The sequence below is a fragment of the Salvia splendens genome, chromosome 1 (genome assembly GCF_004379255.2).
Source record: "Salvia splendens isolate huo1 chromosome 1, SspV2, whole genome shotgun sequence".
NCBI classification, from domain to species: domain Eukaryota; kingdom Viridiplantae; phylum Streptophyta; class Magnoliopsida; order Lamiales; family Lamiaceae; genus Salvia; species Salvia splendens.
The window spans coordinates 935,087-955,747 of NC_056032.1; the positions used below are offsets into that span (position 1 = coordinate 935,087).

General features: G+C 32.4%; 3 protein-coding genes across 4 annotated transcripts; all 3 read right to left on the bottom strand.

Moving 5' to 3' along the window:
• Window positions 1–1,477: 1,477 nt before the first annotated feature.
• LOC121793104 (suppressor of mec-8 and unc-52 protein homolog 1-like) lies at window positions 1,478–6,798 on the bottom strand. The gene is made up of 16 exons (XM_042191299.1): window positions 6,653–6,798; window positions 5,795–6,005; window positions 5,513–5,665; window positions 5,356–5,404; window positions 4,767–4,850; window positions 4,418–4,521; window positions 4,165–4,251; window positions 4,032–4,085; window positions 3,767–3,862; window positions 3,525–3,652; window positions 3,270–3,396; window positions 3,131–3,190; window positions 2,912–3,019; window positions 2,580–2,680; window positions 2,136–2,187; window positions 1,478–1,848 (listed from the first exon to the last, which is right to left on the bottom strand). The coding sequence occupies exons 1-16, from the start codon at window positions 6,682–6,684 to the stop codon at window positions 1,750–1,752; spliced, it is 1,545 nt and encodes a 514-aa protein (XP_042047233.1). The 5' UTR covers window positions 6,685–6,798; the 3' UTR covers window positions 1,478–1,749.
• Window positions 6,799–8,502: 1,704 nt separating this feature from the next.
• On the bottom strand, window positions 8,503–11,304 carry LOC121795784 (agamous-like MADS-box protein AGL12). Its single transcript, XM_042194391.1, has 7 exons — window positions 10,858–11,304; window positions 10,281–10,371; window positions 9,591–9,652; window positions 9,378–9,480; window positions 9,091–9,132; window positions 8,920–8,961; window positions 8,503–8,807 (listed from the first exon to the last, which is right to left on the bottom strand). Exons 1-7 carry the CDS (start codon window positions 11,037–11,039, stop codon window positions 8,685–8,687), a joined length of 645 nt encoding a protein of 214 aa, XP_042050325.1. The 5' UTR covers window positions 11,040–11,304; the 3' UTR covers window positions 8,503–8,684.
• A 6,187-nt stretch (window positions 11,305–17,491) lies between these two features.
• On the bottom strand, window positions 17,492–20,327 carry LOC121793115 (elongation factor 1-gamma-like). Of its 2 annotated transcripts, none has more exons than XM_042191313.1 (8): window positions 20,211–20,327; window positions 20,051–20,102; window positions 19,260–19,406; window positions 19,098–19,158; window positions 18,963–19,015; window positions 18,748–18,849; window positions 18,137–18,635; window positions 17,492–18,051 (listed from the first exon to the last, which is right to left on the bottom strand). In XM_042191313.1, exons 2-8 carry the CDS (start codon window positions 20,057–20,059, stop codon window positions 17,672–17,674), a joined length of 1,251 nt encoding a protein of 416 aa, XP_042047247.1. In that variant the 5' UTR covers window positions 20,060–20,102; window positions 20,211–20,327; the 3' UTR covers window positions 17,492–17,671. The 2 variants fall into 2 exon arrangements, with proteins under 2 accessions (XP_042047247.1, XP_042047239.1); XM_042191305.1 differs by having other exon boundaries at window positions 20,189–20,316.
• Between the last annotated feature and the right edge of the window lie 334 nt (window positions 20,328–20,661).

Here is a 20,661-nt window from a genome sequence, read left to right on the forward strand (position 1 = left end):
ATGTTTTATTTTAAATTGGACAAACTAAAAAGGAAAACGTTTCATTTCTAATGAGACTGAGGGAGTATTTGCTATGTGTATATACATAATACTACATCGTTATATATATATGATAAAGTGTTAATGAAATTGCTAGTACCGGTGTTTAAAATCAATTTTGTTGTGTTTTACTATGGTTATTTTTAGACGATACACATAGTCACAGATTATCGAATTTAGATGCAGATTTTGGAAAATCATATTTTGGGGTAGACATTAAACTAAAGTCAACTGATCAGACATAATATGAAAACACGTAACGATTGAAAAGACATTAATATTCACCAATATTAAGGTTGCTAGCTTTTCCTAATGTCAACGAATCAAATATACTTCAAAAGAGAGAGAGAAGATAGCTTCTGTATCTAACCATTCAATGAAGCAAGAGAAGAACAAAGTGATTGGAAGCTGTCGACGGCAAACGTATTCAAATTCAACTTTTTTTTTCCAACATGTCATAGGCAATTCAAATTCGATTGACCAACTACTGCTGAGTTCGATTTTATTATTTTATTCTAGTATAAATTTTGAACGACAATTAAAAATGACACGAATTTCAAGGATTTAATTGCTTGATATAAATATTTTATGTAAATAGTCTAGAGATTTATAGACGAAGTCTGCATTATTCAATTATTTGAAATAGTAAAATCTTAATTAGGACCTTTGAATCAAATTTTGGTGAAATAAATTCGATATGGCGGGAATACCACTTCTCGTATGTACGTATTTCTATATCAAATTCAGTAGGTTACGTGAGTTTTTCAGTGTTGAAATTAAACATTTACCTCATCATCTTAATTGAAAGTTGTTGAGACATTGTGTTCCAACTAACAAAAAGTCATAAATGCCTACTATTAGAGTTGTGCATAGAGCTATTTTTCAGTTGGAAAATCTTGTATTTAGTAAAAAAGTCAACAATAAAGTTTTCCATAATTTAATTTTCTTTTCTTTTATATATCTATCTCGAATCCGATGCCAAGTAAATTTGTAGTATTATCCAATCAACAGAACCCACATCATTTTGTGGTTTGTAATTAGTTTGCAATCTTTAAAATAGTACTCCAAGAAATCTCTCTATCTACCCTTAGAGGTCTCATTTCTTGGCAGCACGAAAATAAAAAAATGTCAAAAACAAGTGAGAGCAAAAAAATTAGTGAAATAGTAGTATCACTTGCATATATGGAATATTAGTTTTAAATGAAATATGAATAGTAACAAAATGAACCAGGACTCCTACTCGTAGACAGACTAAAATGAAAAAACGAGACTCATATTCGCAGACGGAGAGAGTAGTAACTAAATGAACTTAATTTTATAATAAATCAAGAAGGAAAATGCGCCTGACTCTAATTTTTCACTAGAACTATCAAATATTGCATACAATATCGTTTTCCGTAAGTGTGACATGAGAATAAAACAGTTAAAAATTACTCCATAAGTTTAATGCCCATTTTGATTAAACTTTTTTAATAAATCCAGTCTCTACAAAGTGTGGTATCCATCTCAATACAAACAAAAGTTTAGAGATCTTTTGACGAACGCAACATCTTCAACGTTCACACGCAAGTCTATTTAAATAAAATTTTGGAAAAGATGGAATATACTTACATCATTACAAACAGCCTAGATAATCTGAAAAAATGAAAGCAAAAATGGTTGAAATTGTAGTATGGTAGAAACAAATGCAAGCTGCTACTAGAAAGTTCTTCACGGCTTCCATAATTTCATGGTGCAGTCTTCGCCGTAGGTGGCGATGAGGTTTGTGTGGGGATGGTGAGTGATGCCTATCACATCCTTCTCATGTACCTGCCATTGAACCATTACAAAATTAGGACTGGCTTGGCTTGCTTGACTTGATATGACTGTTTAGATAGATTTAGATTTTATAACTATGTATTGAGCATATAAAGATCCTATTGTACAGGAACCTTAATAAAATTAACCTCTAATGAGTGTCATATTTCATAATCCTAAAGAAAAACGGCATCAGGCTTCCCTATTTTACCCTCGCCCTCTTTAATGCCGAAAGCTGGCATAACAGAAACATATTCTAAAAGTTGGCATTAATGCTTTGAAACTCGAAAGCAACTTACCTTCATTAGATGCTCTAGTTTGCCAGATTGATAACTGAAGCAATATAAATTTCTGCATGAAATTCAGATAAATTAGTGAATCAGTTCTAGAGAAGGAAGTGAAGATGGTACGATGTATATAGAAAATAAACAAGTGGTAGCTAGAGCAACAGAGTGGTGAATCCCCACAGAAATCACAACGTGCAAGAAAGGTGTGATTTTGGGCGAAAAGAGTTTGGTTGATTGTTACCCCTAAAACTATCACTAAATGACTTGAAGATAATCATGTACAATAATTTCATGTATAGATAGCTATCCCGGCAAAAAAATTTCTACTACATAAGATTAACAATGCAGGAGAGAACCCACTAGACAAGTCAACTTTCATTGCAGGTGCTGATCAGTGTGCATATGCCAAAGAATATGTGCGGTAATTTAAAAAGATGCACTTCATTTTTAGCTTACCTGTCTTCGCCGACACAATAAATCCACTCTCCTTTGGTTGATACACAAGCTGCCATAAAATCTCCACCTTCTCTTTTACCGGATGAAAAACTTTTTACCACCTATATAGGGGAAGATTCAAATGCAAAATATAACAGAGCAAAATTAGTTTGCTCTCTCGTTTGATACTATTCCACAAGAAAAAAGGGTACAACGTAAAGTACAAAGTATGGTGTTTAACACCCCTCAGTATCAATACAGCTCACTAATGAGATGATTTAAAGCGCTATATTCTAGGAAATAGCATATTTAAGCAAGGAGAACAGAAAGAAGCAATATGTGTAATATGTTACCTGCCCTTGGAGTGTCATGATGTATATTGCCGATGTCTTGTTGCAGACAACTATGTGATCTGTATTTTTGGGGAAAAGATGAACAGAATTCACAGACGCATCACCTCCCTGTAGCATATAAGATGAAGAAGAGAATAAAAGAGTTTTTAAAATAACTTAACTAGAGAAATACGTATAGTTAGCACAATTTCAAGCTCAAACAACTAACAACACACGAACCCGTAGTGGAGGTGGTGGCTTAAATGTCTGTAGACAATCTGTAGTCTTCACATCCCAAACCTAAATATCATTGAGACATGCATTACAAACATGAAAGCGGAAAATCCCAGAAAAAAAAGTAATTATTAAGGTTACATACTTTCACAGTGCAATCACTGGATGCAGTTATGATACGAGAACCATCAGCTGTGAAGATGGCATCATTAACATATGATGAATGACCACGGAACTCTTTCAAAATCTTCCCGGATTTCATGCCATGAATTCTGCACAAAATATGAAAATCAACAAGTGTCAAAAGCAATGGATCCATGCAATGCAAAGCCTTGGTAATATTCTCGAAAATGTTTTTGAGCAGACAGAAAAGCTTAAGATGAGAGAATAAGATGCAAACCTAGCAGTGGTGTCAAATGATGCACTCAACAATTGGGTTCCGTCTCGAGAAAAGCTAACACTAGTGACACCTTCACCATGTGCACGCTCAAGTCGACGCAAGCACTGACCAGTTCGGATACGCCAAACCTATAACAAACTTAAACAAGTTTGAATCTATCCTATTCAGTAAAAACAGATCACAAGTAAAATAATGCAGCATTATGCATCTTTGGCTAACAAGAAATTCATGCGATTATTTACCTTTATTTTTCCATCTTGTGACCCGGAGGCAATCATCTCAGAGTCCCTACTAAAATCAACACATAGGACAGCATCATCATGCATCATAAATGTTTCCTGCCATGTTATCACCAGTTAGCTTATGGTGTTACAACCGTGTCTACCTAAGCGATTGGCATTCATGACCGTTATGGTTTATGCACTTGTCTCTATACACCAAAAGGAAAAAAAAACATCAAGGGAGAGAGCGCGGTGGGGGTGGGGGGAGGGGGAGTGTGCAACTCACATCAGCCTGGTACTGGAGATCCTTCTTCAGTTTCCCACTTATATGGTCCCAGACCTGGAACGCACTAGAATGAGCACTCAAAACTTAAAACTCCAACAAAATCACAAAATAAGAAACTCCAAAAACTAATTACCTCAATAAATCCATCAACTGAACAAGAAACAAGGAATTGACCATCAGGAGAAAACCGAGCACACTCTGGATGACTATTCTTCCCGAACTGCAGTCAATAAACCATTATCAAGCATCTTGAAAGCATAGTCATATAAAGGTAATAGGAGAAATAAAAGTCGAGATAAAAAAATCATTTCTAAAAAGACTAAAATACATGTATTTCATGTAACCAGTATGGCAGTATCCGTATGCAAGTTGGATATACCAAATACCTTAATAGTGTGCCCAAGGTTCGTTGGGTACATATCTTCTACGTCTTGTTTCATAGCAGCAGTACCTCGGAACAGGTCAAATTGTGTTCCAGGTGGCAGTAAACCTGAAAAGGCGAAGAGTGGTGTAACAGGACATAAAATCCATGTAGAAGGATTATATTCTTTCCTACAATGCCATAAGAAGTGTTGGACTTGGAGCCGCAAATTGAAAGAGAAAGCGAAAAATAGACTCCTCCTTATGTACCATGGTAGTAAACTGCTTGGCAATTACTATATTTTAACACAAGCACACAACATAAAATAAGACAATTAGACAATAAGATAACAGGATAAGTCCCTCTATCCGAACCTTGATGCTGCTGCCATTTTAAAGCCTGGCTGATCAAAGCCATCAACCGTGAAGGTGGAACTACTGAAACTTCAGCTGCAACAGCTGAAAATATAGTTGAACAATGTGAGTAAGAGCGTGCATCACAAGAAGAGAATCTAAGACATATGGAAATTGAAACTCATCCAGGCATAGCTGTCTAATTACGTCCAACCAATGTAGTTGTATCACATTGCTTAGTCTTCTATTGCCAAATAAGAAAATCTCTTTGGCAGTCCTAGGTATTCAACCGTCAACAGTAGGATAACTAAGACCCCCAGTTTGCAGTTTGGGTTTAATGAATGTTCAAATGAAGCATATCTTGCCAATGGATTAATTCAGATGCATAGACATCAGTAAAGTTGTTAACCTCTTAAACATACTCAAATATCTATTATCCCAACCAAATTACTCTGTAACTAGTTTGTTCATACCAGATCAGTAACTCTATAAGAATATCTTCTAGGTTATAGCTTAAGCGAAGGAGCAAATAAAAAGCAAACTTCACTTTAGGTGGCATAGCATATGAAAACGAATATGATGAAACAAAACAAAATTTAAACAACAAAACCTTGGGCTATTTGAGCACGTCTTTTCTCCTTTGTAGAGTCTTGATACACCTGTGAGTAAAATATGTTCATATGTGTAGTTCAAATTCTGATAATTCTATATGCTTAGATGAAGACCAAAGCCAAAGATAGAGGTAAGAAAGACTTGATATCACATACCTCATTCGGGTCAAAGTAAGTCCGAACCAGTAGATGTTCAAGTCGTAAGTATCTCTCTGGTTCCTCCTGTTTCATGACGCCCATCACCTGAGTTTGTCTTAAAATTGCACGGGCAGTATCAATCTCCCGAAGTTCAATCATTTCTAGAACAATCTATAAACAAGGGGAAAGAATGAGAATAATTAGTAATTACAAATTACAAATTACAAATAATGAACTGTGAAGAAAGAATCCTCAAAACACCATAGTTGGGAGATGATTTCACATATACAATATGACTACCTGCTCATATAGATCTTCTAATGTTTTCCTTGGAAGTTTAAGTTGGGCAACTTGTGGCAAGATTGCATCCCACCTCCCACTGTTAATATCAGCAACAAAAGTCTCGTGGCTGTCCACTGTATTTAGAGAAACCTGACACTCATTCTGCAGTGTTTGAAAAGTCTGATGTAGAGAATTCTCTTTGCAGAATTGTAGTACTATCTTGATAACACTACAAACAAATAAACAAAGAAAAGGGTTGCATTCATGACTCTTCATAATATTCAAACAATTAGATTAACATGTCAAAACAAGTGCCTAGCAGATATGCAAAAAAGAAGATGAATCAGTGTCCAATTAGGGCATAAAGATGTTCCATTAAAATGGTTCAAGTACAGTGGATAACGTCAAAAAAATATTCCGTCTAACTCCAATCAACAAAAAACACCATAACCATTTAAAATGCAATTTTGAAGTAACACCTCATTGCAAGGGGAGATAAAAATTGAGCACCATTAATAACATCAGCTGGTTCGAGCTGAAGCCAGCATTGCACAAATTAGCTAATGCTCTAAGTATTTGACCAAAGATCAATTTAACTGACAATTTTGTGGAAGCTTCACAAACGTGGACACAATAAAAACAGATATGTAGCTAATTCCCAAATTCTAGCTAACCTCCTAAAAATATCAGTGCAGCTCAGAATAAATAAACGATCCGTAATAAACCCTAAGCCTTTCAAAACGTTTGGATTATGTCGCGCTCTTCCAATTCAATCGAAATGCGTCAAATCAATAAATGTAAGGTTGCATGAGCTGGAGATACAAGAAGACGGGCGTGTAGAGAAGTTTAGCAATTGAATGAAAAGCGAAAGCTTACTCTCGAGCTTCGATTTCTAGCGTCGAAGACATGGCTCAGTGTTGGAGAATGTGGAAATTGCTTAAACCCTAGAGAATTTTATCCCAAAAATGTGTGTGAGAAAATGTGTGCGCGCGTGTGTGAGAGAGAGGGAAATGAATCTTCGAATAGAATAGTCCCATTTTGTAGTCCTTTTTAAACCAAATTATTTTATAGAGGGAACGTTTTTTTTAAGTACATCCACTGTCCTAACAAATTTGGCGTAATATTTCATAATATCTTTTGAGGTCCATTAACTATAAATTAATATCAATTCAAGTACTTTTTGGCTATTTCTAATATTTTTATAATCAAAGTACCCTTAAGGTCATGAAAGACAATTCAATCTATTTACCCTCTCATTTTCATTAAAATATGTAATTTATTTTTCTTTCTTTATTCATTCACTTTCTTCTTTCTGAAAATTTAAGTTAATCATAATATATAATATATACTACATTGAAATAAAAATTTAATAAAGTAGAAAAAATACGATTCACGAATAGTCAAGGGAATAGATATGAGAACTATGAACAATTTTCATGTTGTTGTTGTAAATCGCCTAATGATAATATTAAGACGCGACATTGTGATATTAAACAATTGTTAGCAAGTATTAATTTTTATTTAATTAAACAATCATAGATTTAAATTAATCATATATTAAACTAAGGAATGCCATTGTCTTTTTTATTAAATTGATTCAACTAATTTTTTTAGACTACAATTACTACATAAGAGTAGATAAAATAAAACTTAGCCCTTTGAATTATTTAAGATTTTGTGTATGTTAATGAATTTTAATTTATTTTTAATTGTCAATTTTGTATTGCACTTAAAAATAACATATTCTTCTATGTATAGCTTAAAGATTGAAAAAATTAATATTCCATCTAATAAATTGAACTACTTTTATATACAAATATAATATAAGTATAATGTTTACATATATTTATACCTAAGTTATTTCACTATTACTAATAAATATTAAATATAGTACAATGATTTAAAATATTACAAATAAGTAAAACCAAACATAAATAATTAATATTAATAGAATATTAATATCATTAAGATATTTTTATTTTGAAATTAAAATTAGATGGAATCTTTTTTTGGTACATCAATTATCCCAAACTATAACTTTAATGAAAATGAGAGGGTAAATAGATTAAATTGCCCTCATAGCCTCATGAAAATATTGGAAATAGCCAAAAAGTGCTTGAATTGATATTAACTTATAGTTGATAGACCTCAAAAGATATTATGAAATGTTATGAACAAAATTTGCTCATTTAGTATAGTTGATGTACTAAAAAAGATGTTCCCTATATTTTATATGGATTAACTTGTTACTCCTATTTTTAAATTTTAGTGCACAAATATAAAATCGACGTGGACATTCTTTATAAAAGGAATAACAAAACTAAAATTTCAGCCTTTTAAAGTATTTATAAAGTTGGAAGTTTATGTGTCGATTTTATATTAGTGTATTAGGAAAGGTTATAAACGATATTAGTAAAAGTAATCTTTATTTGAGATTTTGAGTTGTGTATGATAATTTTAGTTTAACTACAAAAGTAGTACATCGATAATTGTGCAAATTTTTTTGCTTATTTTCAACAAATTTTCTTCAAAAATATTTTTGTCCATTAACTCTATGCACTAACATGGGTCATTTAAAAGTATACATATCTTCTTTGTAATTTTGGTTTTCAGCTCAAATCATAAAAATACCTCAGAAAATAACAAAACATCACCAACACACCAAAACATAAAGTGAAAATCTCGAAACATGTAGTCGAACAGAGAGATTCACTCATAGTGAGAAATAAATAAAAACAAACACTTACAATTAACCAAAGGCAAGTTTTACATAAAATATTTCATTAATTAGGCATACACCTAATTAAATAAAGTCTCATCGCTCACAAACTACAACATTATTATTTTGTTACATCAAACCTTACAATAATATGCCCAAATAGTAACAAATATATGGGCATATGCTAAATTAAAACTGGTATATCTCTTGATTTGGTATAATTAGTGGGTACTGATTAATGTTAGTGGTTAGTGGGTATTCAATGTTAGTCAGCATTGGTGGCAGTTCAATCATCCCAAACTGCTCATCTATCTGCAAATTTAACAGCCAAAAATATAAAATTATGAAAATATATGTAGTGACAAATTCATTAATATTACAATTTAGTAGTATATGTGTATAAATGTTAGTATATTGTATATACCTTCTCTTGCAGATGCTTGTTTGCTGCTAGAAGAATTCCTTCCTGTATTAAACATGGAAATACTATTAATTTTTTAGAGTTTTACATACGGAGTATTTGCAAATTGATTAATGGCAAACTGAATTATTGTAGTACAAAAATATATGAAATGCATTTTGTAATCAAGCTAACCTTATTCTTCAGCAGCTGGATTTCTTGAGCCATGATATCCATCTGTACCAAAATGTTCATTGTTAATAACTAATAATGTTATGAAATCATGAAAAGTATGAGAATAAAATTTCATGTGTTAATTAAAACAAGTCTATGTTCGTATTTTATTTCATCAATACACGTTCACATATAGCATGATGAAATACATCCCTATATATATATATATATATACTAGTACTATAAAAGGTAATGATGAAATAAAATACGATTAAGATAAAATTCCGTTTTTGTGTATAGAAACGTACCTTGGCAGAGCGAACCTGATAAATCCATGTCTCGAGATGTTTCTCAAGAACATTCAGCTCATTCGAAGTCATTGCACCAGGAGCTCCCCCTCCAGAAATATACCTAATTAACTTATTTTTATTTGATTATTTTTGAAAGAAAATGGAAGCAAAGTATATGCATGCATTCTTGTTTTGTATGATGCAAATACTTGGCAAAAGTATATAACTTACCTTATCCCTTTCTGGAGGATCTCTATCTCATTCTTGAGCATGTTAATCTCTTCTTTCAGTTCCTACAGGGAAAATGCATCTGACTTAAAATATTTTTCAGATATTAAAAAAATATATTTCACTCCTTGTACTTTTAAAATCTTATTTCAACTATTATATCTATACTAATAGGAGTATAAAATATTATTTTTATCATGAAAAATTCAATAATAATTTTACTATGAATATATCGAGTTTAGTAAGTAATTAAAAAGAAGTACGAAATAAAAATAATATTATTAACTACTTTTACGATCAGGTCAAATAAAGCATCGTAAAAAAGGTTCAAACAGTAATTAATTAATGTAATTCGATTTAATTTGGTCTAAACAATCAATAATATTCTTTTACATATGTAGACAAATAGTTGCCCATGGAGTTTTGTCTCCAAAAAGCAGGAATAACAGAATAAGAGCTCACTTATTGACAGCCAATTATTTGCTTTTATTAAATAGTAATATCTTAATTACTGTATCTTTTGATCAACACAAGAAAAGGGACCAGATTCGGTCTAGCCTATAGTAGTATAAAATTGACAATTATTTCTCAAATTAAATAACTGTTGTTCGATTTTTTTTCACGTATATAGTTTAGCATAATAAACCGAATTATAGAATTATAATTAGGGTTTTTTCTGTTGATTTCTCATACCATATATTCGTTAGCTTGCTTCTCTTTGGGCTCTTCAGCTGAGACTTCCTTGCTATACTTTGTGTATTTGTCAATCAAACTTTTCATGTTTCTGCAATTTATTACCAAGAAAAAATAAATTAAAACATATATACAAATTAATTAATTCAAGCAAAATCGATCATGTTCATCGTTTCTGAAAAACTTGCATTTATAATATATTTGGCAAATAATTTACAAAATCAACCTCATTTATTGGAGCAGACGTATGAATTCTTTTTAATTGTTTCCCATCACTCTTCCTTTTATTGTATTGACAATTGTTTATCTAGCTAGGATAATGAGTATTTGATGGAATTAATCATCATCTAGCTTAATTTGGGTAAGATAAATTTTTAATAATTTATGAGCCAGAACTTGGGAAGCCATATAATAAGAATATATATATATGTACATGCATGTGACAAAAATTGAAGTTCATGAAAATGCCAAGATTTAATCATGGAGATTTTTTTTACGTATAAACTAAGACTATTGGACGTGGAGGGATATTATACTGTGCATAAAGAGAAATAGAAAAATAGTTAAAAATAGGTACCCATTGGTGGCAAGCTCGTAGAGCTTGCCATGGGCAGAGAAAACGAATAGTCCGATCTCTGCATCACAAAGCACCGAGAGCTCCCTAGCCTTCTTCAGCAGCCCGGCCCGTCTCTTGCAGAAGGTCACCTGGCGGTGCACCGGATTCTCGATCCTCTTCATCTGCGTCTTTCCCCGCGCCATATCTCCACACGATAACAACACGACACGATAATAATTTTTTTTAAAAAAAATAAGAAAAAACTCCCCAACCACCAAAATTAATATTACTATAAAATTAGCAAAAATTGTTTGATGAGTGCTAAAATTGCAGACAAGCAGCTCCCACTAGTTTGAACTAGCTTCGAGGCTGTTGCCTTTCTCTCTCTAAACTCCTTCGACGACTTCACCAAAAAAAAAACACACTTGCTTACTCCTTCACACTACTAAGACAACCTTAAATACACACACACGCACACACCTCTCCAACACAAATAAATTAAATTTGTAATGATAAAAGTTTTCCATCATTTTCATGGTTGGAAGCCACTTTTAATTCACACAAGACCTTTTTAGGGTTAATTATCCAATAAATCGACACTTGTTGCTACAGAAATTGCTACCTAAAGACAACACACAACTTTTGGAGTGGATAAAAGGTCGATTATGCCCTCGGGGTGTCGTGGCGAGCTGCGATTGGGGTGACGTGGCGAATGCGCACATGGAGATGGCCCCTCATACACTTCTTTTTTCTATTTTATATTAAAATATTTTGTGGTGGAATATATTTGAGACAAGATCCTTAAAATTAATGTAGTGAAGTGGGGATTATAGTATCCAAAGTGGTCATCCACAATGAAGGGGAGATGTTGTACTGTAGTTTTGGGTTAATTACTAGTCAGCATGCAACTTCTTTTTCATGTGCTTCCAAACTCTTGCATCGACCAATGAATGAGCTGCCCATGTTAAAAGCTTTGCTTTTTCTTACACCAACTTTTGTTCCACTTCATAGTCCTATACTCATCATTTTTTTTGTTTATATTGGTACATATATAGTAGTACTAAGTTTTATGGTCTTCTATAGCCTATAGGAATCGGTATGTGATAATTTTTTTAGCTATGTAGAAGCTTTAGTAGGTTTCGAAGTTAGAGATATTTGAGTCTCAAGAATACTTAACTATTTCGGCACATGCAAGAGAGGGCAATGACTCAATCGAAACAATAAAGCAGTCGCATAGACTCAATTGAAATAATAAAGTTGAGAAAGAAACATTGTACAAAGAGAAAAATAGCAGCAAATAATATTGTGTCGATGAAGTAACAAGCCTTTGTTATGTAAGAAATTGAAGAACTTTCTCAATTTTCATATTAATACTAATGTTATTAAACCTTGTGAATAGAGTACCGAGCCATGAAAGCACAGCTCCTTGGTTATTAGAATGTTCTCAGCCAAAAATGAGATGCCCAATAGTTCTGAATTCTTCTTTCCATATCACAAATCGATTATCTTCAATTTCAGACACATCAAAAGTAGTAGTACTTCATTTGTGTGCCATTAGAAGTCCCGATTTATCATTATAGTCCAGCCGTCATTAGGAGTTCCGGTTCATTTTTACTATAAATAATAGGTAGACCCCACATTCTACTAAATCATTTCATTGATATTTTATTATAAAATTAATATATAAAAATTGGTCTTATATTCCACTATTTTCTCCACTCACTTTTCTTCATTTTTGTAAAACTCAAGTCGAATTCAATTAGGACTCCTAATAGTGGACAGAGAAGTACTATTTTTTTACTACCAATCATATCTAAACTAATAGTGGACAGAGAAAGTACTATTTTTTACCATCAATCATATCTAAACTATTCAATTATCATATCATGCCGTTTAAATTAATTTGAGCTTTCTTAATTTTATTACCTAAATAAATTGAAAATGGCCAGCTCATCTCCATATACGAATAATCCCATTATATTATATTCTTAATTCTTACTTTGAAGCTAAGAATCTTGTCAAATCAATCCCAAGTTCACTGGAGTTAAATATCAAATTAAAGAACTAATATCTTAATTTAATTGCATTCCCTTTTCTTTCACTTATTTGGCATCTTGATCATTGGTTGCATGGCAAGAATTTGGCACGTTAATTTCATCATCACGTGTCAACACAACTGAGGTTCGTGACACATAATCGACCATAATTACTAAAATACCCTCAACTTATGCAAATATCATAATCCAATATAAATAAATGGGATATTGACATCTAATTCCATGAAACTTTAAAAAAATTGGATTTTTTCCATGAACTTTGAAATTAACAAATAATATCACGAACTTTACCCCGAGTTTGTTATTTCCCACCAATAAAAAAATTCCGGCAAATAATATTATGATACGGATTTTTTACGTAATTTCTCGACAACAACTTCGAGAGCTTTAAGTTTTTGAATCTTTGAAGATAGTTTTTCTTGAAGCACACCCTCCAAAATTGTTTTTCAATCTATTAAAATAACATGAATTTTTTCATTCGTAGAAAAATAAACTCAGGGTAAAGTTCGTGATATTATTTATCAATTTTAAAGTTAATGAAAAAAATCTAATTTTTTAAAAGATTCATGATATTAAGTGTCAATATCCTTAAATAAATTGATTAGCATGTACCAATATAAAGTATACTAAACACAAGACACTCCCGTAGCGAAAAACCACCCATTTTTGCAAATAAAATAATCCCAAATTCTCATGCCAGGATTAAACCTTATTTTAAAAATTGATAGGTGTTTTCAAGGAAAAAGTGCTTCTTTCCCCATCACTAAGCACGAAGGAGAAACCAAGTTGCAGCTATTTTATTGTTGGAGGAAGAAAATATTTATTGGTGCCAAAATATTCTTGGCATATGAAATAAAAATGAATAATACTATCGTATCCAAAAAGATTATTCCATTTAATTTCTTATTCGTTTTGTGCGTGTGGGGGATTGAGTCATCTTTCCTTGGCACTTTGTCAATAGAGTCAAGGCACAAAATATCATACTCTACTTATGATGAAAAAAATCGTATCCTAACAAATAAATATGTTGGTAAATTTTGATATATTCTCTAATATTCTTACTTATTTTAATTCCAATGATATCGTGTATATGAAATTCTTTTAATTTATGGAGTAACTTGTATGGGCATTGCTCGTACCTTAATTTCAGCTAGATTCTTGTTAATTTAATTATATATGAATTTTGAAGAAGGTAGAATTATGAATTAAAATGGTCTATATATGTAGATCATCAACTCTATATTGTTTAGACTTTGTTATTATCTTGGTGATCATTCATTCTAATTGGAACCCAAAATTTTATTAGAAATAGACATATTTAAGTATTTTAAAAATAAAGTTATTGCGATGCTGATGATGGGCTTTTTTGCTTGTAGAATATGTGAAAATACGAGACTACTTTAGAACAGGTCAAAAGAATCAGTAATCTAATCAGTAATCTAATCTTTTGATATGCCTATTAGCCATAACTATATACACACAAATTACTTTGTTATTTGAATATTTATATGCATTACAACATCCACCCTTTTTTTAATTTTCAATAATCATAGTCTTCTCATCACTATTGGAGCATTCACGTTAAAATACTACTCCCTCCGTCTATATAAAATAGTCTCGACGGAGTTTTAATGAGAAATTGGTAAAGTAAGAGAGGAGAAAATAAGGGAGGTAAAGAAAAAATAGGTAAAATGTGACACTATTTTTTATGAACATCTCAAAATAGCAAAATGAGACTATTTTTCATGGATCGAGGGAGTACGTGAAAATAAAACTCGATGCATACTTTTGTGAGTCAATTTGAAAGTAGAGGAGAAAATAATATCATGCGATTGTATATTTGATGAGTCGATCTCGGCAGTTATTTACGATACACTTGAATAAAAATTTACGTTAAAATTAAATAGATTAAATATCAATCGTGTCATATACTATGTCATTGTTTAAATATTGTAAATTTCAGATCATAATCTAATGTTGAACTTGAGCTATTAAACAAAATATGTGGATTAATGAACATTGAAACTATTTGAGGTCATTTGTCAGTATATTTAAGTGTCTTACAGCAAATATAGAGAATTTAATTTTTAAGAACAAAACATTTCGAATTTGATCCATATAGCTTTTGAATCTTACCTTAAGATCTAGATACGAATGAGTGAAATAGTCAAATCAACAAAATTAATAGTTTTCGTAGTACAAGATTTGTCTAGAGGAATCAGCCTCCATTAAGGATTAAGGTCGGATAAGCAAACAATGCAATTCACTATTAACTATTTAACTCATATATTTTGAGAAAAAAATCCCTAGTCTAGACATCATTTGGCATAATGAGTTGGTATGTCCAACAAAGTAGAATTCTAAAAAAATTATACTCCAACTATACATGGAAACTAATGGATGCAAATCTAGATTCAATTATTATTTATTACATTGAATTATGGAAAATTTTCCAAAATATTTTGAACCTTTTAAATACTGTCAACTACATATTGAAATCTAATGGGAGTAATATATGCGTACAAACAATTATACATGTCTTTTGCAATTTTAATTTATAATGTTAAAATTTTCTTAATTTTTTATAAGCTATTAAAAAAGTGGAAAAAAATTGAAAATAATTTGTGTATATAATATCACGTGTACGTTGAGAGTACATTCGGCATTCGACAAATCCTTTGTTCGATAAAAATGATATATGGAATTAAATTTGAAGGAACTGTTATAAAGTGTGTGTGCACTGTGTATGTGTGTGTATAGTGTGTGCAAGTGTGTGTAGAGCGTGTGCAATGTGCTTGCAGTGTGTATGTGCATTGTGTGAGTATAGTGTGTGCAATGTTTGTGTGTGTGCGATGTGTGTGTGCGCACGTGCAATGTGTGTGTGTGTGCAATGTGCGTAGTGTGTATGTGCATTGTGTGAATATAGTGTGTGCAGTGTGTGTAAAATATTTTTGTGTGTGCAGTGTGTGTAAAATATTTTTGTGTGTGCAGTGTGTTGGAACATGTATACTAAAAAGCATTTTTTGAGTTTATTATAAATTTGATAAATTGCTTGTATATTGTAACCTTTTATGAGAATAATAAATAGGGATGAAGGAGATGTGACATTCTATGGGTTATAATTTATTAGTAAAGAAGGTCCAATAGGGAAGCCCAATCCAAGACCCATAGATCGCTAACTTAACTCATCACAAACTCTTCAAATATGGATGAAGGAGGTGTGACATTCTACACTATACAAAACCCTAAACCTAGCCTGAGTTTTCGAAAATTGCAAGTGTTTGCAATTGGTTTCTCTTGTCTTATTCTTCAAGTTCCTTATAATTTCTAATAGATTCCTCCCACAAGGAAGTTAGATCTAGAGTTGGTTTAGTATTGCAATAAAGCTTCAAGGATTGTGGAATTGCGATAAAGCTTCAAGATCTACAACCATTCAAGATCTACTGGAATTGCGATAAAGCTTCAAGATCTACAACCATTCAAGATCTACACGTGGAGAAGTAGCAAGTCACTTTGATTCTTTGGAGAATCAAACTTGTAAGATTCAATATCATTAATTTAATATTAAATTATGTGATTATTTGCGTAATAACATGTTTATATGCGTTGAAGCATGAAATTGAATCGAACCACATAATCACCTAAATAGATTCTAATATGTGAATTTATTTAATTTGCAATTTCCGCTGTGCAAACCCCAACACAGGTGTGTGCATGAGCAATGTGTGTGTATAGTGTGTACAGTGTGCGTGTGCAGTGTGCGTGTAGAATGTGTGTAGTATGCGAAGGTGTCCAATTTTATAACTGTTTGAAATTCCAATTACCTACTTTTGATATGAAATTCAAATTGTGAAATTGAGAGGAATTGGAATTAATTCTAAAAAATTTTATGGTATCAAACATTGGATTTTCAATTGAAAGTTCCAATTCCACGAGGTCAATCCTATGATACCAAACGAATCAAGAAAATTTGAAATTCAAAATATAATTTAATTCAAGATAACTGTTAAATGTGACAAAGCTTAAGTAAAGAAAAAATATTATACATCGATTGGTTGACTAATTAGAATTATGTAGTTTGAAAGTAAAATAAGAAATCAAACCCATGAATTCTGCAATTTGCAACCCAAAAAACACCTAGCTGGGAAACTGGAATCACGTAGTATTAAATTAATTTACTAATATCATTATAGAATAATATGACAGTAAGAATATTGGAATTCGGTGCAATGTAGTCTAATCATAAACCAAGACCATGAGCATTAATATTATAGTATTAAGGAAATTAAAATAATTATAAGCTATTGAAGAAAGTGGGGATACCAACACCTTTATTGAATAAGTATCATAAGACAAATCAATCTCACAGTCGAGTGCGTTACTTAAATTAAATTATCTTTATAATTCAACAATACTTTAACAAAAAAAAAAGTAATCATTCTACGATTTTGATATAGTATCACTCAACACTACACAATTTTCAACATAAATCCGCTTCAATCATCAATTTGTATAAATACTTGAAAACTAACTTTCCACAATATGTATTGACATGAAAAATAATGATACCAGAAATATACAGCATACAATAAACGACATATATGAAGAGTATATTTCTATATCTTCAATTAATCCAACATTGTTTTTAAATTAGTCACATAGCAAACTGACAAAGCTACAAAACTGAAAATAAGTTGACAAAATATAATAGAACAATTCCTGAATCAAAGGATAGATAAAGACTACAATCACAAAAGTCAAGCCAGCGTATCTTTCTCTCACTTGAAGCACTTGGCATCCAACAAAGGCTCACCCTCGAATGGCTCAGCGTCTTCAATCATCTGGCTCACGCGCTCCTTCTGTGCCTCGTCACTGATGTCGACCTTCGTCCACTCATAAAGCTCCATGTCGTAGCACTCGTCCATAACGAACTTAGGAATCTCGGTCCCCCGGAACAGCCACAAACCCTTCACCTTAAATGGAGCCTCTGCACCGATGATCAACATCTTGCCAAAGGCGTACTTGCGGGCCAAGTCCATACGCTGAAGAAATCCTCCCACTTTGTTCATGGTGACAAAAGAAACCATGTTTTCATCATTGTATTTGTAATCACAGAACCAGAGGGAGTATCCTTCAGGGTCATACATATCCCAGAAACCTACAAATGCAGTGAATATGATAAGGTCTATGCAGATTTTCGAACATCATATTGAACAATAGAGAATGCCTAGGACCAATCATACCTTTGATAGCAACCTCCCGGAAGTTGGTTTTTGTGTTAGAGTAGAGCCTCTTCCAGTCATCAAGAACCATCTTACTAGGAGGTAAGAGATCCAAAGGATTCTTCGCCTTTGGTTTAGGTGCTTCTTCTTCCTCTGCAGCCTTAGGTTCCTCTTTCTTGGCCTCCTTCTTTGCCTCCTCCTTTGGTTTTGGTTTCGCAGCTTCTTTCGGCTGTCCATGTTTCAGGGTTGAAACAGGTGGAACAGATTTGGCTTGTTCAATGTCACCCAACACTTTCTTGAAGTTTGGCTGATTGACCAAGGTCCAAAAGTACCTCTCGACATGCGGGAACTCTGAGGTGAAGCTCTTTATCAGGATTGCCTTGATCCCTTGCACCAGAATACATACTGTGATGATATCAGCTAGTGTGACACTGTGTCCAACTAAGTAGGTGTTAGATGCAAGATGGGAGTTCAAAGCTTCCAAGCCTCTCTTCAGAGAAGCAATTGCAGCCTCCTCGGCCTGTACAGAAATAAAAATATACATTTATCAGTCATTTGGTAACCAGAATATCAAAGAGCTACTGCGCTGGTTTATGACTATGAGGATTACAAATAAAAGTAAGCAGTAGTACCGGAGGAAGATGTGCACGTATACCAAATCTTGGATAGAACCAGGCAGAAATATGAGCGTCAATCTCATTAGTAGAAAAATCAATCCATTGCTCAATTTGTCCCTGTGAAATAAAATAAACCAGTCAATGACATAGAATTGGAGAATATTAAACATATGAAATGAAACAAAAACAAAATTTATTCAGTGTCCAGAAGTCAAACAACAGTCCCTTACAGTTTCAATAGAGGAGGAGCCAAATAGGTTTTTGTCGGGATTTAACCGAGCCACTGTACAGCAGAAGCAAGAATCAAGAGTCATGTCAGGGCTAAAAGTTCGCTCAGTCTCAACAATTACCAAGAGGCCACTTACCGTAGCGTGCAATAGCATTGCTCTCAAATATTGGGCCATCAGGTGTTTCAAGCACAGGAATCTACACAACCCAAATTCTAAAATGAGGAAAAAAGAGAATGGCAAAGATTTTGATTATTTAGTAACTATATAATACTATTTCTGAATCGTATCTCAACATACCTTCCCAATGGGATTCATCTTGATGAATTCTGGGGTCTTATTTGTAACACCCATCTGAAAATCCTTAGCTAGCTCAACCTTTACACCATTGAACTCGGACACAATAAGTGTCTTGTTTGCATTTTTGTTTGCAGTAGAATGCAAAACCTGGACATCATGCCAAAATAATGTCAACAAGCATGACCAAGCTATTTTAGTCCACAATTTAACTAAAAACTTTTTATTTTAAATCATAGCCTTCTCAAATTAGGTACATCAGCCCCAAAATAAATAACATGACACCCATAAGTTCACATTCAAAATAAAGACATATCAGCAGTGATGCTTAATCCAGGCTACTTATTATAGTTGTATAAGTATGAAATGAAAGAGGCATACCAAAAAAATCATGCAGCATCAAGCAACACAGTATTAAACTTTAGCTAAATTACAAATATCAATCTATGTTTTTTATTAAAAATTAATCTTTAAGTAAAAAGTTTCTTTCTCTTCCAATCAAAATTTCAACTAGGGAGAGATTGCAAGTGAGCAGTGAGGAATCCATAACTAGCATATTGTTTCAATTTAATTCAATTAACTACTAATGATTTTTTCCAGTCCATATTATCTCAAGCAACAGCAAACGAAAACCATAATTATCATTTCTGATAGAAATCAACGCAATCTAAATCACGAAATCCAAAAGTAAGCAGATAAGTAGCTCAACACTTCACTCAAAGGCCAATCACAGATCTAAAAAATTCACCACATAAACCAAAGTAAAAAAACAACGAAAGCAACAATACACTCACCAGAGCCATGGCTTCGCAGGATCCTTTTACTCACTCTCTCAATTCGAAGAATCTGGAAAACAAATCAAAAGTAATAACAATCACTATAAATAAATAAAAATATCAAAATCAAGGAGCGCAAAAAGTAGCGAATTTAACTCGGAATGAAGCGTTTATTTACACAGAGTGAGAGGAATTGAATCCGAGCGCAGCAGAGGCTTTGGTGAGAGGATATGAAAGAGAAGGAAGATTTAGGGTTTCTTGGTGGATTAATTTGTTTTTTATGATAGTGATCAAGGGTACCCATTTTCGTTGAGAATATGCCGCATTTTATTTAAATTTCACGGGCATTTTAGGGATTCAGAGAAAGAAGTGAAAAATCATTTTTTTAATTTTTTTTTGAAAAATTGAAGAAAAGAATAGTAGTATAAAATTAAAAAAAATAGAATAAATATCATCTATACATAATTTCAAATATCTTAATATACATAAAAAATAAAATCCTACCAATATTTTTTTTGCATAGACCCATGTTAACAATGTAAAATTATTAATTTTATATATATTGCTGAAATTATACTTAGTACTACTATATACTATTGCTAAAATCCGTGCATATCTCGGCCGACAGA

Bases quoted from the DNA above. Each gene is read 5' to 3' on its own strand.
- LOC121793104 (XM_042191299.1), bottom strand. From the start codon at position 6,684: ATGTCTTCGACGCTAGAAATCGAAGCTCGAGA. The intron at 6,006-6,652 runs GTAAGCTTTCGC...ATTTGTTTGTAG, and splicing joins CTAGAAATCGAAGCTCGAGA to TGTTATCAAGATAGTACTAC. The intron at 4,851-5,355 runs GTTTTGTTGTTT...CTATATTTTCAG, and splicing joins ACGTGCTCAAATAGCCCAAG to CTGTTGCAGCTGAAGTTTCA.
- LOC121795784 (XM_042194391.1), bottom strand. From the start codon at position 11,039: ATGGCGCGGGGAAAGACGCAGATGAAGAGGATCGAGAATCCGGTGCAC. The intron at 9,653-10,280 runs GTATGAGAAATC...TTTTCCCTGTAG, and splicing joins AGCAAGCTAACGAATATATG to GAACTGAAAGAAGAGATTAA. The intron at 8,808-8,919 runs GTATATACAATA...TTAAATTTGCAG, and splicing joins ACAAGCATCTGCAAGAGAAG to ATAGATGAGCAGTTTGGGAT.
- LOC121793115 (XM_042191313.1), bottom strand. The intron at 19,016-19,097 runs GTAAGTGGCCTC...TCTGCTGTACAG, and splicing joins CAATGCTATTGCACGCTACG to TGGCTCGGTTAAATCCCGAC. The intron at 18,850-18,962 runs GTAAGGGACTGT...TTTATTTCACAG, and splicing joins GCTCCTCCTCTATTGAAACT to GGACAAATTGAGCAATGGAT.